The sequence below is a fragment of the Pan troglodytes genome, chromosome 16 (genome assembly GCF_028858775.2).
Source record: "Pan troglodytes isolate AG18354 chromosome 16, NHGRI_mPanTro3-v2.0_pri, whole genome shotgun sequence".
NCBI classification, from domain to species: Eukaryota; Metazoa; Chordata; class Mammalia; order Primates; family Hominidae; genus Pan; species Pan troglodytes.
In genome coordinates this window covers 22,689,073-22,704,340 of record NC_072414.2, presented here as the reverse complement: position 1 = coordinate 22,704,340, position 15,268 = coordinate 22,689,073, and the positions used below count along the sequence as shown (strand labels likewise).

The 15,268-nt window shown below is 45.2% G+C and overlaps 1 protein-coding gene across 1 annotated transcript; it reads right to left on the bottom strand.

Annotated features, from left to right (window-relative positions):
* Window positions 1-1,499: 1,499 nt before the first annotated feature.
* On the bottom strand, window positions 1,500-12,566 carry LOC129137123 (putative golgin subfamily A member 8I). Its single transcript, XM_054666879.2, has 19 exons — window positions 12,425-12,566; window positions 11,389-11,508; window positions 10,439-10,498; window positions 10,177-10,257; window positions 9,285-9,323; window positions 8,975-9,022; window positions 8,802-8,886; window positions 8,597-8,706; window positions 7,469-7,555; window positions 7,255-7,362; window positions 6,972-7,059; window positions 6,335-6,591; window positions 6,011-6,079; window positions 4,686-4,761; window positions 4,163-4,254; window positions 3,487-3,587; window positions 3,307-3,404; window positions 3,056-3,211; window positions 1,500-2,971 (listed from the first exon to the last, which is right to left on the bottom strand). Exons 1-19 carry the CDS (start codon window positions 12,431-12,433, stop codon window positions 2,796-2,798), a joined length of 1,860 nt encoding a protein of 619 aa, XP_054522854.2. The 5' UTR covers window positions 12,434-12,566; the 3' UTR covers window positions 1,500-2,795.
* Between the last annotated feature and the right edge of the window lie 2,702 nt (window positions 12,567-15,268).

The window sequence follows — 15,268 nt, the reverse complement described above, 5'->3', positions numbered from 1 at the left end:
TTGGTTTTAGAGCTGATTTTTTTTTCATTTCTGGAAAATTATCAGGTTTAATCAAATACTTTTAAAATGATTATTATATATTGCCATCTTTAAATAGGTATTTTGATTCTTCCTACAGAAATTAAAATGTATTCAGTGGAACTCACAGTTTAAAATTCTATGTTTCTGATGAACTCTAACATTCCAATGTTGCCTTCTAAGCAAACTGAAAGCTGCCTTATACTGAATGAGGAAGAGCACAAATGCTCAGCTGAATGAGGTATCACAAAAGACTGCATGCACTTTGGAGAAAGACTTAAGTTATTGTCGTACAATTTCCATTCTTTTTAGCTTTTTCTTAAATATATGACAAATACCTACACAAAGAGTGGTATTTCAGTCAATATAGTAAATTTATTTTCCAGACTGACCTTCAGCTTAAATATGCCAGTGTGTGATTTAATCCATAGGCACCTCATGAACACATTATTGTAAGATTGGTTACAGATGCTAAACGCTATCCGAAGGTCATTCCTAGTCACTGATATTTATCACGGTAAAAGTGAAGTGATTTCAACGATAAAAATACCTTTGAAATAATTTATCAATGTATTAGATAAACCCAGTTTCAGAATGATAAAAGAAAAAACGTTAGACCAAATAATGTGGCTGATTAACAGTGGTCCGATTTCTAGCCCGAGGGTTTAAAATGCTCTTAAAGTAACTGTCTTTAAACTGAACTCAAAGAATGCAAAAGCGGCAAGTTCAGAAAATAAAAGGCGAGAACAGGACTTTAAGTGCATTTTAAACCCACGGGCTAGAAATCGTACCACTGTTAATTAGCCGCATTATTTGGTCTAACATTTTTTCTTTATCATTCTGAAACTGGGTTTATCTAATACATTGATACATTCATAAAATTTGGAAGAGTCAGTTGAAGTCACAAGGACCGAATATTTGCACTCTTTCAGTGAATGCCAGCAAATCTGTTATTCCATCGGTAAAATCGTATTGTTGCTCTCCTGTTAATGTCATATTTATAGAAGTATCATGAGGATGCCAAATGCTAAAAATGGAGATGATCTAGTAACTAGAAATTCCCGCCGCAGGGAGCACACACACCTATCTCCCTGCATCCTAACAATGTGATGTGTTTTGGAACACAGACATTAGAACTTCATGAAGTTTTAACTGTTGAGTCTTTCCCAAGCATCATCAAGTTACAATTTAGGCAATATATAACTGAAATGCATTCATTCATCATGCATAGGCACAATCACATAAATATTGCACAAAATATGTCCCGAACAGAAACCCAGAGGTACAAAAACATATTTCACTTTGTAAAGAAGTCTGTGAGAAAATATAACTCTGTGATTGTATAGACACGTTTCCTGATAATACATTGACATTCACGAACAGTAGATTGCACTGTAGTTTGTACACATTTTAAGTTTCATAAACTTCTCCTTGATTTTCAAAGAGAGTACAATACCGTCTACTAAAACTCCTTTTTGTTTCAACTATCTCACATATATTAGTTTATAATAATGTTTCTATTATTTTTTAAAGTGTTTTCCATTCAAGGAAAAAGAAGTAAATTCCTATGTCAGAGTAACCAAGGTGGTTGAAGAATATGTATTAGCCAAAGAGGTCTAGATGGTAAAATCAATCTTCAAGCCTCAAAGAATCTCCGTGAACAGAGAGGAATGCCAGGTGTCACACAGCTTTCCTTCACTCTAATTCATTCTTGACTAGAGCCTGTATGCCTGTTCCAGGGACGTTTGAACTCGTAAAGGATTTCTTATGATCTTCACTAAATACATTAAGAAGAATGCCAACCAGTGCCCTTTTGTGTACTGGGACATGTAGTCATGTGATTAAAACAGGTAACACGAACTCTGACTTTAAAATGTATTGTAGATACAAAAGCTCTAAGCTAGGAAAGCTTTTCCACATCCACAGTCAACGATGGGAACCTTTCATTCCTCAGAAATAAGCCCTTTTTAGGTCATCGAAAAAGAGTGCAACTGCTGCAGCTCATGATGCAGTATCTTCATGAGCCCAGAGCACATACAAATCCTAAGGGAACCACCATAATACACCGCTAATTCCTGGCACCGGAACAGATGAAACACACTATCCTGCACGTACCTGCCAGAGGAGGCCACTTTCCTCTTTTGTGAGATTTAAAAAGCTCCCCCAAAAGGTTATCACTCCCATCACCAATACACAGAAAATGGAGGAAAGGCTGTTTCCAGTTCTTGGCCTTTAAACAACTCTAAATGTCAGTACTCATAGTGGCATATTACAAAGTAATAAACAGTGCACACTTGGGGGCAAACTACATATTGAGCTAACGAAGAGCTCACTGTGATTAAGATTAGATCAAACAACAGCAGAACATAGGCAAATTTTGTCTGAATTCTGTAGTGAATATACATGCTGCAATAACATTAAAAAAGCATGGCAGCCTATTCCAAACCAAAGAGAACAGTTTTGGGCAAAGAGTGGGTCTTTGTGTGTTTGAACTCCCACCACGTAAGGGCGAACTCGATATGCATGCTAATGACCTACAATTATGAAATTAAAAAAGAAAAATGCTAAAGGATGCCAGAGTGAACATCAGTGAGAGGCACAGACACCCACTGTCTTTTAACTTTTTACAAATAAACTTAAACTATAAATTAGAAACACAAATAATCATGAGTGACTCTAACATTCAAAGGAAGTAAATGAATTCTGTAGGAGATTAACCCCATAACTTGGTTTCTTATTTAAAAATTTCTTGAGCAGCTCTTTGATGATGGTGATGTTTATCTCCTTCTTCTTGGCAGCCAAGCCCAGCGAAAGAATGGCACACAGCAGTTGCTGCCCAAGCCTGGGTGCTCCTGGTGGTCCTGCACGATGGGCTGTGCAGTAGGCTTGTCAAGGAGAGGATCCTCCCTGGCCTCTCCTTGGGCAGAGGAGGTGAGGCTCACCTCACAAAGATCTTTGGAGAGAGGGAGGCAGGGATCTCAGCACAGTGGGAGCCCCCTCTTCCTGCCTGCCCACCCCACCTGAGGGCTCTACTCACCACCATGCTTGTCTGCAGCCCCAAGCTCATGGGCGGCTGGGGCTCCTAGACTGGGCTCATCAGCAGGGTTGTGGGCAGCGGCCAGGAATTTTCTGTGCCCATTGTTGTAGTTGCTGTAAGCCGCAATACCATCTGCTGCAGCTGCAGCAGCTTCACCTGGAGGGAGGGTTGCTCAGCTTCCATGCCGCTGCCTGCGCCCACCCTCACACCCACCCCCACCCCGACCCCCACAGAGATGTTGCCCACCCTACCGTCATCTCCTCCCTGAGCTCCAGCCTGATGGTGTCCTCCTCCCAGTGCCGCATCTTTAGCACGGCCCCCTGGTTCTGATAAAAGGTGATGGATTTTCCTGCGGGAGGACAGGGCTTAGACGCTGGGGCCCCTCCGACGGCCCTGCAGCTCCCCCTGCCGTGCCCTGGCCTCCCACTCACTGATGGCATCTCTCTCGCCAGTGGCGGATGAAGCAAAGTTCTTTTTTCTTCACCAGCTTACTCAGGTCTGCCTTCTCCTCCAGGTGGTCCATAAAGCTGCTCTGGAGCCAAAATATTGCAGTCACATCTCGGCAGCGACCTGCCCTCAGGTGGCATTTTCAAGTCATGGAGAAGGTGGAGGTGAGTCCTGGCATGGGCCAGCTTCTCCATGACTTCCTGCAGGGCCCAGTGGGTCTCCCCACTCACAGACTCACCCCCAGGTCTTGGGGCTCCAGGGCCTCTGGCTGCCTCTGGCTCCTTCTGGGCCAAGGCCACCGGGTGAGCCAGGCGCTGGCAGCACACTCTCTGCTCTTTCACCTGCTCTTGTAACTGTGCCTGCTTCTCCTGGGCACTAGCTCCAGCGGACTTGAAAAATGCCACCTGAGGGCAAGATGTGAGCATTCTTCTAGGGGCATACACAGAAGAAATGGGGCAGAGAGGTGGAGCGCAGCCCCTTCCCTTGGGGCCTCAGAGAGTGCACCTGTTGGTCACAGGTGAAATGGTGTCTGACCACTGGCTCTCGGAAGGGGTGAGGGTCCAGAGAAATCAGAAGGCAGGGAAACGAAGAGCATAAAGGGGTCTTGGAGGGACCACAGAGAAAGGTGGCAAAATGGGTGCAGGGGGGAGTCAGGCTCACCATGGCCTCCCTGCTCTCCAGGTCCTCTGGGACACTCGGCATGGGCTGAGGTGCCTCCTCCCCCTCACTGGCCAGATGTTCTCTTCCGTGTCCTGTGGGGGGTGGCCAGAGGGGTCTTCAGACAACCCAGCAAGGGAGGTACTGTGGGCCCACCTCTACCTCCACCCTCACTGTGTAACCCTGAGCCAGCCCCTCCCCAGAGAGGAATGAGCTGTTGTTCTTTATTTTTACTTTTAAGAATCAAGATCTTGCTATTCCGCCCAGGCACACTCCCACTACTGGTCGATGTGGGAGTTCTGACCTGCTCCCTTTCTGACCTTGGCCAGTTCAGCCATCCTTAGGCAACTTGGTGACCCCCCGCTCACAGGAGGCCACCACACTGATGCCGAACTTAGTGCAGGCACCCGGTCGGCATAATGACCAGCTGTTCTAAAGGTCTCTTCCAACTCCTCAATCCTATGCTGCTAGCAGTCCCCCCTTCCTCCTGGGGCTCTCTCCTCTTCCTCTGAGCGGTCTCCCGTACCTTCCCCAGGGAGAGCCATGAGGCTAGGCTGGGCTGTTAGCTGCTGGTTCTGCTGGCTGGCCGCTTCCAGGTGCTCCTAAGGGGCCAGGAAAGAGTGAGAAGGGATGGAGTTTGCCAGGTCATCCCCCTCACAGCCCCATCCTCGGCAGCTCCCTCCCCTGGGTCTCCTGCAACTTTTGGCAGGCCATCTCGGCCACTGCTTTGCCCCAAGCTTCCTGCTGCTGCAGCTGGTTCATTAGCTGGGTCTGTTGCAGTCACTGCCTGTACAGCGCCTCCTTCTCACAGGTCAGCTGCTGATAGGCGGCCACCTGCTGCTGATAGGTGGCCACGGACTGCTGCAGGTGACCCAGGTAATGGTCTGGCTGCTGCTGCAGACTCTGAGCCTCTTGGCTCTTCAGCTGCACTTACAGGAAGACCCTGGGTGTGAGGGCACGTGGTGGCTGGTTTCCATATTCTGGGCCCATTAATAGGGTAGCGAGGGCACTGTGGGGCTCTGTCAGCTGCCCAGGCCCCTGTCCCCTTACTCCAGGCCTAAGTGACTGCCTCCCTTTCCTAGAACCCCATGCCTCCTTCCCCAGCCTCAAATCTCATACCCTCTTCTCATTTAATCCTCAGCACCTCTGTAAGGAAAATGCTAACTTCCCTTTGAAGTTAAAGAAACAGAGACTTACAGATGCAAAGTACTTGAATGGTGACCAGTGGAACCGAGGCTGGAATACAGTTTTAATCTAAGGAGTCTTTTTGTTTTGTTTTCAGACAAGAGTGTCACTCTGTGGCCCAGGCTGGAGTGCAGTGGTGCAATCTCAGCTCACTGCAACCTCCACCTCCTGGGTTGAAGCAATTCTCGTGCCTCAGCCTCCCGAGTAGGTGGAATTACAGGCATGTGCCACAATGCCCTGCTAATTTTTTTTTTTTTTTTGTAATTTTAGTAGAGATGAGGTTTTACCACATTGGCCAGGCTGATCTCAAACTCCCGACCTCAAGTGATTCTCCTGCCTCAGCCTCCCAAAGTGCTGGGATTATAGGCATGAGCCACTGCACCTGGTATAAGGAGCCTGTTATAGCACTGTCTCTTCCCCTGTGACTGGGGGCTCCATGCCTCTAGCTGGGATGATGATGTCCAGACCTGAGAGGAGCTCAGGGCTACCCACCTTTAAAAGTCAGAGGCAGGAAGCAAGAAACAGTCACAGGACTGCCCTGGGGGGTGCTGTGGTCACCAGCCCCCAGGCTGGAAGCTGCCTCTGGCCTGGCACCTCCCCTCCCAAGAGGCTGCTGCCCGCCTCCCAGCCCTTCTTGGATGGGGTGGAGGTTTCCGTCTCCTTCACCTCACCAAGCTTCTCCTGTAGCTCCTTTACTTGCTGCTCCAACTGCAGTGCGCTCTTGTTCTCATTGTTCTGGACAGAGGGAAGCAATCAGCAGCCACCCACTGCAGCTGGAGACCCCAGAACTTGGTGTCTGCCTCCCATGGCACTGGGAAGGCTGGAGGCAGGTTAGAAAAATCACCCCCTCTCTCGCACAGCCACCTGGCTCACAGGTGCCTTTAGAAGTAACCTTTCACGTGAGGGCTACACTGCCCCATTTTAGAGGTGGGGAAACAAAGGCCCAGAGGGCTAGGGAGGAGGGCAGGCTCCCCAGTTGGGGCAACGCACCGGCTCCTCGAAGACGCTCTGTGGCTTGGCCAGCTGCTGAAGCTTCTCGTGCTGCTCCTGAAGCCTCTCCTCCTGCTTCCGAAGCCTGTCTTCCTGCTCCCGAATCCTCTCTTCTTGTCGCCGGTTCAGGAGACTTATGTGCTGATTGTTTTTGACCTGGGCCTGGAGCTCTCCTGCCACTCTCTCTAGTTCCTTCCTCAGGTGCTGCAGCTCCACCTCAGAGGGCACTGCTGGGGGCTCCGGGGGCAAGGGTTCAGCTGAGAAAGGAAGCAGATAATAAGGGCCTCTGGATTCTCGGAAAAGAAAAACCCTCCTCTTGGCGCACAGCTCCTCTCAGGCTCCTCAAACTTGGCCTCACTGCTAATGATTCCTCGCACCCAGATGGTAGCCAGTCTTCCAAAGCACTTTCAGAAAAAGAGCACTGCGGGTGGCTGACAACGGACGGGCCCTCTTTGCTGATGGGGACACTGAGACACTCAGACTCACTGAGATGACAAGACTTGCCGTCTCCTGGCACAGATCTCTTTCCCTCTGCCTCAAAGCCCTTCCATCCACCCACCTCCCTGGGGCACTCTAAGCCACCCTCACAGCCCTCTGATGCCAGTCCTGCTCCCAGGTCATGCCAGCCCCATCTTACCCGTCTGGTTTTTGAGTTTGGACAAGCTCCTCTCCAGCTTCTCTACCCGACGCATATCTTGCTGCTTCTCTTTCTTTAATGTGCAAATCTGCCCAAAGCACAAGGGGAAAGGGCCCTGGAGAGAGGGGCTGGTGGCTGGACAGGCTGCCCTCTCCCTCTCTGCCCCCACCTCCACAAAGCCCAGACCCATGACCACCTCTGGCTCTACTATTCCCATTTTACAGATGACCAGAAAGATCCAGTGACCTATCTAATGTGGGGGGGCTGAAGGGTCAGATCTCACCTCCTGCGACATTTTTCTCATCCTCTGCTGCCACCGGGCCCTCTCTCCTTTTAGATGTTCAGCATACTCATGTCTTTCTAATTGGAGTTGTTGAAATGACTCCTTCAACTGCAAGAATGGGCACAGAAGTTAGGAAGGGCTGTCACTGGTCCTCACCTGCTCCTGGCCACCTGGGGTCATCGTCCTTCCACATAACTCCCTCGGAAAACCTCACCTGTGTCAGCTGCGCTTTCAGCAGTGCCTCCTCCCACATGGACTGCTCTAACTTCCACTCCATACGTGCTTTACTGGGGCCGGACAACTGGATGGCGAAGAGTGAGAAGTTTCAATCTGGAGAGCCTGGGCCATTCCACACAGTGCCCCTTAAAAGGGCTAGGGCTAGGCCCAATATACAACTCGGTCAGTAAAGATCAAGGCATTTCCAAGCCCGTGGTCTGGTTTTTAAAAGAACTCAGTAAAGTTGGAACGGACAGGGAATGAGATTGAATTTATAGCTGGCTAACAGAGGCCCAGAGAGATCAGATAATATTGCTATTGTTATTACTGTTATTATTACCACTGTTTGAACCTTTGTGGAATGCTTCACCAGGTACCATGCTAACAATCCCATTTAATCCTCGCAACCACCATAGGAGACAGTTACTATGATTCCCTCTATTGTGGAGATGAAAAAACATGGAGTATTTGAGGTTAAGTGCTTGCCTAAGTTCACTTAGGCAGAGCTGGGATATAAACACCCAGGTCTATCCAATTCTCTAAGCCCGTTTTTCTTGCTGGGGATGGGGGCACAGATAGGAAGGGGAAAACTAATCTTTTGTTCACTTTTTGAAAGGATGATACATTTGCATAGTCCAAAACTCAGAAGGTACAGAAGGGAAGTATCTCCCAGCCATCTTGTTGCTCTCTCCTGAAGTTTTTATGAACCCTTGCAGACATGTTTTATGTATATTATCATAGTATGTACACACACACACACACACATGCACACGTTTCCTCTTTCTACAGAAATGGTAACATACTAAAGGTACTCTTCTGTACCTTCACAGTACAAGTACCCAATACCCCACCTAGGACTTGCCCAAGACCACAGCCAGGTAAGGGCGGGGCAGGCACTTGGCCTCCAAGCTCTGCGTCCAGTGCTCACGCCGCACAGTGACCCCCAACTCACCCACAGCAGCTGACTCAGCCCCAGGCTGCCACTAAAAACCATACAAAAAAGTAGCAAGAAATGGCCATGCTGCCTTCTGGGCAGGACACGCCATCCTGCAGAAGGGACCTTTAGGCTCACTCCTCCATCTGCAAAGCCAGGCTCCCAGGGGATGGGGCAGGTGGTTGGACTCACCTGGTTTGCCTTCTTCTTCTGTGTGGCCATGGCATCAGAGAGAACACTCTCTAACTCTCCTTTACGCTGCAATGAATGTTGCAGGCGGACAGCCAGATCCTTGGACTTTTCTGTAATGAGAGAGTTGAGATGGGGCCCAAAGGACTCCCCCTGAAGACCTGTCAAAGTGCCAGGTTGAAGGATGACAGGGTGCCCAGATTCCCACCTTCAAAGTATCTGAGAGAACGTTTCATGTGGCACAGGTCCGTATTTAGTTCCTCTTTCTGTATGTTCAATGTCTGGATTTGAACCTTTGGGAGAAAAGCCAAGCAAGTGCTGAAAGAGAAGGAAAGAAACCTTCTCCGGAGGACAGGAGGAAACTGCACACCCTCCACTCACCTCTAGCTCCCTTTTGGCTTTCTGTTTCTTGTTGTTTGCTTTCTTTTCCTGTAGGAAGAGGAAGACAGAGCTCTTACCAGGGGGAGGCAGAGATGGCACAGCAAGAGACATGCCCCCAGAATGCAACCAATGCCCCAGGACAGGCCCACCCATGGGACCAGGTTATCAGGGGCCCTGTGGGGATGGGGTGGAATCTGAAGGGTGAGCCTTCTTCCCCAGGCTGGGAGTGGGTGAGACGAGACTGGGGCCTGTTTGTCTGAGTGCCCCCCAAACCCAGCAGTCATGTCGCGAGGAAACGAAATCACGTTACTTCTTCCAGCTGATGTTCCACTTGTTTCTTCTGTTGTTTCTGTGGGGAGAGTCAAATAAGGTGATGGAGGGTGGCCCCCTCAACTCTATTCCCCAGACCAGGAAGCGGTAGGCAGGGGCCAGGAATGGATTTTAAAGGCAAAGTTCTCAGACATCATGGGAACACGAACCGGTAAACTCTCCTCAAGCTCCCAAGGACAGAGGATTTGGGTCTTTGTTGGCTTTTGCCCACAGCCACAGAACTCAAAGTCTGAATCAGGACTCTCTTGAGAGGACAGCAACATAAACCTCTAGAGATGGAGTTTGAGAAAGGCCCCTCCTTCTGGCAGCTTGTGATTTAGAAAAGTGGGTTCATTCAATAAACATTTACTGAGCACGTATGGACCAGGTACGGTTCTTTACAGCAGATATAGGATGGAAAAGGACAGACAGGAGCCCTTAGCCCTGAGGTTTCCATTCTAGGGAGCCTTTAAATCTCAGACTCGAGAGCTAACAGAGACCTTTGATACTCACTACCTCCTCTGGAAACACGAGCCCAAAAAGGAGAGGTGGCTTGTCCAGAATCAAAGAGCAAATTAGGGACTGAGTCATGGCAGAAATACGGGGCCCCTGAAAACCAGTCAGGCTAGCACTTCCCCAAGAGGCAACAACCCCAGAGCGTGTGTAGCAAGGACTCGAGCAGGGGTGTCTGGAGAGGAGAGAGTCAGCAAAGAGGGCAGCAAAAGAAGAGCCATGCTGCATGCTCTGGGGTCCCTCCAGGTGAGGCCTGGGCACCCAAGCTCCCTATTTGTCCCGGGCACCAGGGACCCCCAGCCCCTTTCTTCAGGGCCCCAAGGGGAAACTGGAGCCCAGGATTGGCAGCGTGGAATCAGGGGACCCCAGTGGACTCCTACCAAAGATTTGATGGTGTTCTTCAGTTGACCGATTTCTACGGACCTTGAATCCAGGACTACTGCTGGTTCTTGGCAAGGGCTCTGAGGCGCATGCAGAGAGGAGGAGGTGGAGCAGGAGTGGGGGGAGAGGTAGAGAGAACGATCGTTAGGGCTGGGGTGTGTGGGCTGTCTCAGCTGGCAGAGGGGCACCCAGTCCCACCTGGAGGAGGAGGTTGGAGGGTTGACCCGAAGGGTCACTGCACCTCTGCCCAGAGCCTCTTACCTCCAGATCTTTCAGGGTAGCAGATGATGTAGGGCCTTCCCTGTGGAAACCTGTTGCTGACTACAAGAGATGAGAGTGCACATGGAGATGTTCTGTCCCCCACAGTGTCTGAGCCCTCTGACTTCCTTTCTTCCCCATCAACTGGCAACATTTTCTTTTCTGCCTATCTTGGACCTTTTGTCCCATAACTCCTTTGTGCTAACTTCTCTCATGGTTCTTATCTCCCCACCATCCCATCCTGGGGCCCCTTCAGTGACTCCTGATGGCAAGTGGCTGTTCTCATTGTCCTGGTTTCCCCTTGAGACTGGGGATGAGGAAAATCAAACCATATCCTGGGTGTCCTGAGTGTTTACAGCAGGCCATGTACTAGGGATTAACATAAAAACAATAATAACAAATCTCATTTAAACTTCACAAATGGAAGTGAAACAATATCACCTCTATTATACAGATGTGAAAAGAGAGGCCCGATGAGGTCTAGCAACTTGCCCTTAATCATATCCCTAGCAGAGCAGATGGAGAGGCAGGATTCAAACCCAGAATTCCTTTTTTTTTTCTTTGAGACAGAGTCTTGCTCTGTCACCAGGCTGGAGTGCGGTGGCATAATCTTGGCTACTGCAAGCTCCACCTCCCAGGTTCACACCATTCTCTTGCCTCAGCCTTCTGAGTAGCTGGGACTACAGGCACATGCCACCACGCTTGGCTAATGTTTTTGTATTTTTAGTAGAGACAGGGTTTCACCGGGTTAACCAGGATGGTCTCGATCTCCTGACCTCATGATCCGCCTGTCTTGGCCTCCCAAAGTGCTAGGATTACAGGCATGGGCCACCACACCCGGCTAAAGCCAGAATTCTTAACCAGTACCCAGCAGTCCATCCACAATCTTAAGAATTACCCTCTATTGCCCCTTGGGCCCCCTGTCCCCAGAAGCCTGGTCAGCCAAGACTCACATCCCCAGGTGACTGGCAACCACCAGAAGTGGCTATCTCAGGGATACTGCCATTTGTTTTCCTGTTCCTGTTCGCTCCTGCTGGAACTCTAGGGCTGTTTTTCTGCCAATACTCTTTTAACTGTTGGAAAGAAGAGCAGTAATACTCATGAGAATCGTCAGCCCCTGCAGCCACATCCTCCTTTACAGTTTTTACAAAATACACTTACACACCATCTGATTTACTGACACCAACAACTGTACAAAGTGTTGTCACACTCATTTAGTGACTGAGAAGGATTGATATCATGGCTAGAAAAAAAAAAAAAGAAAAAGGCAATACTGGAACTTTGAAACTCAGTCTTCTGACTCCAAGCTCTGAGGTTTTGCCAAGAATCAGCAGCTGCCAGGGACCAAAACCAGAGGCAGAGGTAGAAAAGTAAACATTAAGTAGGCAGGAACTGTATGCCATGTGGTTTAGAGTCACGCATCCTCACACGTCTGTTAGTGTGAAGAAGTGCACCAGTACCTCTCAAACTTTTATATCAATGTGTCCTCATGGCAGAAGGCAGCCTTTCTGTGAAATCAGAATTTATCAGAAAGAGGACAACCCAAGCCTCATTTCAGAGAGAGGTCTGGTATACTCTTAGAAACCTATGTGACTGTCATCCCTAAGTACATTCATGTTTTTTCTCTTGATCTCAAGAGAATCAAGGGAAACTGATGCTTCAGAAAGATGCCCCACATTTATCCTGTGGCACTCAAAGTACCCAAGCTTGAGATAATATGAGGAAGATTCAAGGTGTCAAGTTCAGTTTCCCAAGATCTATTTCACAGAAGATGAGCAAATGTCACTTCAGAGACCACTGACTGAAGGAGAGTCTGGTCCCAGAACCATGGAGAATTAGAATATGAGGTGGAGAACTCAGAAAAAAATGTTAAAATCTCTCTGGAAAGTAGAAGCCTGGGAGAAAACCAAATCAAACCCATTCTCTCATTGCCACCCAGAGATACTGTCAATGTTTTGAGTTCATGGGGGAAGTGTAGGCTTTTCCCACCGTCAACATCTGTAAGGGAGTGAGGCAGCCTGGAACCTCTTGCTCCTAGGTCCCATAGTCTCCATTCCCCTTCCAGCTGGAAATTTGTGCTGTGACCAGAGGAACCAGAAACGGGGTGAGAACGCTTAGGGGACTGGGTCGTAAGATCAAAAGCCAGTCTTGCAGTAACGGCAGTTACTAGGTGGACTGTGACATCACAACATTCCACTCCTCCTGGTCGGGGGGAGGGACCATGTCAGCACCATGTCCAAGTCGCCACTCCACGATGGGGGAGGGAAGCACAGGGTTGGGACCCAGCTCCTTGGAGACGCCAGCACAAAGAACCCAGGGAGGTCGACCTTGAGGCAGCAGGAGGGGAGGGCACAGTCTGCAGCAGGGAGTCCCAGGAGTCACCAGCCCAAAGTCACCCAGGGATGACTGGCGAGGGTGGGGCCTGGCTCCTTGGAGATGAGAGCCCAAAGAGCCCAGGGAGATCAAGCTTGGGGCGGCAGGAGATGAGGGCCCAGTAATGGAGCGGGAAGCCCCAGGAGTCACCCACCCAAAGTCACCCTGGGGTGATTGGCGAGGGCAAGGACTGGGCTGCTTTCTGAAGGGGTGGGGCTGACTGACAAAACTTTGATGGGGGTAGCCCAGAGGCACCGGGGTAGGGGGGACCAGTCCAGTGTGCCTCAGGAGTCGTATAGACTCTGGCAGGGGTCTTGTCATCAGAGGGGATCTGTGGCTGGGTTGAGGGGCTATGACCTAGTGCGTTTTTACCATTTTCTTGGCTGCAGCCAATTTGTTGTTCTATATATATAAAATATATTTACTGTACTTTTTGATATTTTATTTACAGTATATAATATATATTTGGTGTAATTTTGATATTTTATGTGCAACATTTAATATATATTTACTCTAATTTTGATATTTCATTTACAGTATATATTGTGTATTTGTTTTACTGTTATATAATATTATATGTACAGTATATAAAATATATTTACTCTATTTTAAATATATTAATTTTAGTATGTAATATATATTTGTTGTAATTTTTGATATTTTATATAAAGTATGTAATATATATTTACTGTACTTTTTGATATTTCATTTACAGTATATAATATATATTTGGTCTAATTTTTGATATTTTATGTACAGTATGTAATATAAATTTACTGTACTTTTTGATATTTTAACTACAGCATATAATATGTATTTTGTGAAATTTTGGATAATATATGTATAGCATATAAAATATATTTACTCTACTTTTTGTTATATGATTTAGAATATATAAGATATACTTGGTGTTCTATTTGACATTTTATGTACAGTATATAAAATATATCTACTGTACTTTTTGATATTTTATTCATAGTATATAATATATATTTGGTGTACTTTTTGATATTTTATGAACAGTATATAAAATATAATTACTGTACATTTTGAGTTTTCATTGACAGTATATATTATATATTTGTTGTACTTTTTGACATTTTATGTACAGTATATAAAAGATATTTACTGTACAAGTTGTTATTTTATTTACAGCATATAATATATGTTTGGCATACTTTTTGATATTTTATGTACAGTATATGAAATATATTTACTGTATATTTTGATATTTTATTTACAGTATAGAATATGTATTTGGTGTAATTTTTGGTATTTTATGTACAGTATGTAATATATATTTTTTGTACTTTTTGATATTTTATGAAATGTATGTAATATATATGTACTGTATTTTAGACATTTCATTTACAGTATCTAATATGTATTTGTTGTACTTTTAGATAATTTCATATGTACATTTTATAAAATATATTTACTGTACATTTTGATATTTTATTTAGAGTATAATATATATTTGTTGTAATTTTTGACATTTTATGTACAGTATATGAAATATATCTCCTGTAGTTTTTGATATTTTATGTACAGTATATAAAACATGTTTACTGTACCTTTTGATATTTTATTTACAGTATATAATATATATTTGGTGTAATTTTGATATATTATCTACAGTATATAATATATGTTTACTGTAATTTTGATATTTCATTTACTGTATGTAATGTGTATTTGGTGTACTGTTAGATAATATGTTATGTACATTATATAAAATATATTTTCTGTAATTTTTGATATTTTATTTACAGTATATAATATATATTTGGTGTACTTTTTGACATTTTATATACAGTATATAAAATATATTTACTGTAGTTTCTCATATTATATTAACAGTATATAATATCTATTTGGTGTACTTTTTCACATTTTATGTACAGTATATAAAATATATTTACTGTAGTTTCTCATATTTTATTTACAGTATATAATATATATTTGGTGTAATTTTTCATATTTTATCTACACTATGTTATATATATTTACTGTAATTTTTGGTATTTCATTTACAGTATATAATATACATTTGGTGTACTTTTTGACATTCTATGTACACTATATAAAATACATTTACTGTAGTTTTTGATATTTTATTTACATTATATAATATATATTTGGTGTACTTTTTGATATTTTATGTAGGGTATGTTATATATGTACTGTACTTTTTGATATTTTATTTACAGTACATAATATATATTTGGTGAACTTTTTGATATTTTGTGTACAGTATATAAAATATATTTACTGTACTTTTTGATATTTTATCTACAGTATATAATATATATTTGGTGTAATTTTGATATTTTATGTGCAACATTTAATATATATTTACTCTAATTTTGATATTTCATTTACAGTATATATTGTGTATTTGGTGTACTGTTAGATAATATTATATGTACAGTATATAAAATATATTTACTCTATTTTAAA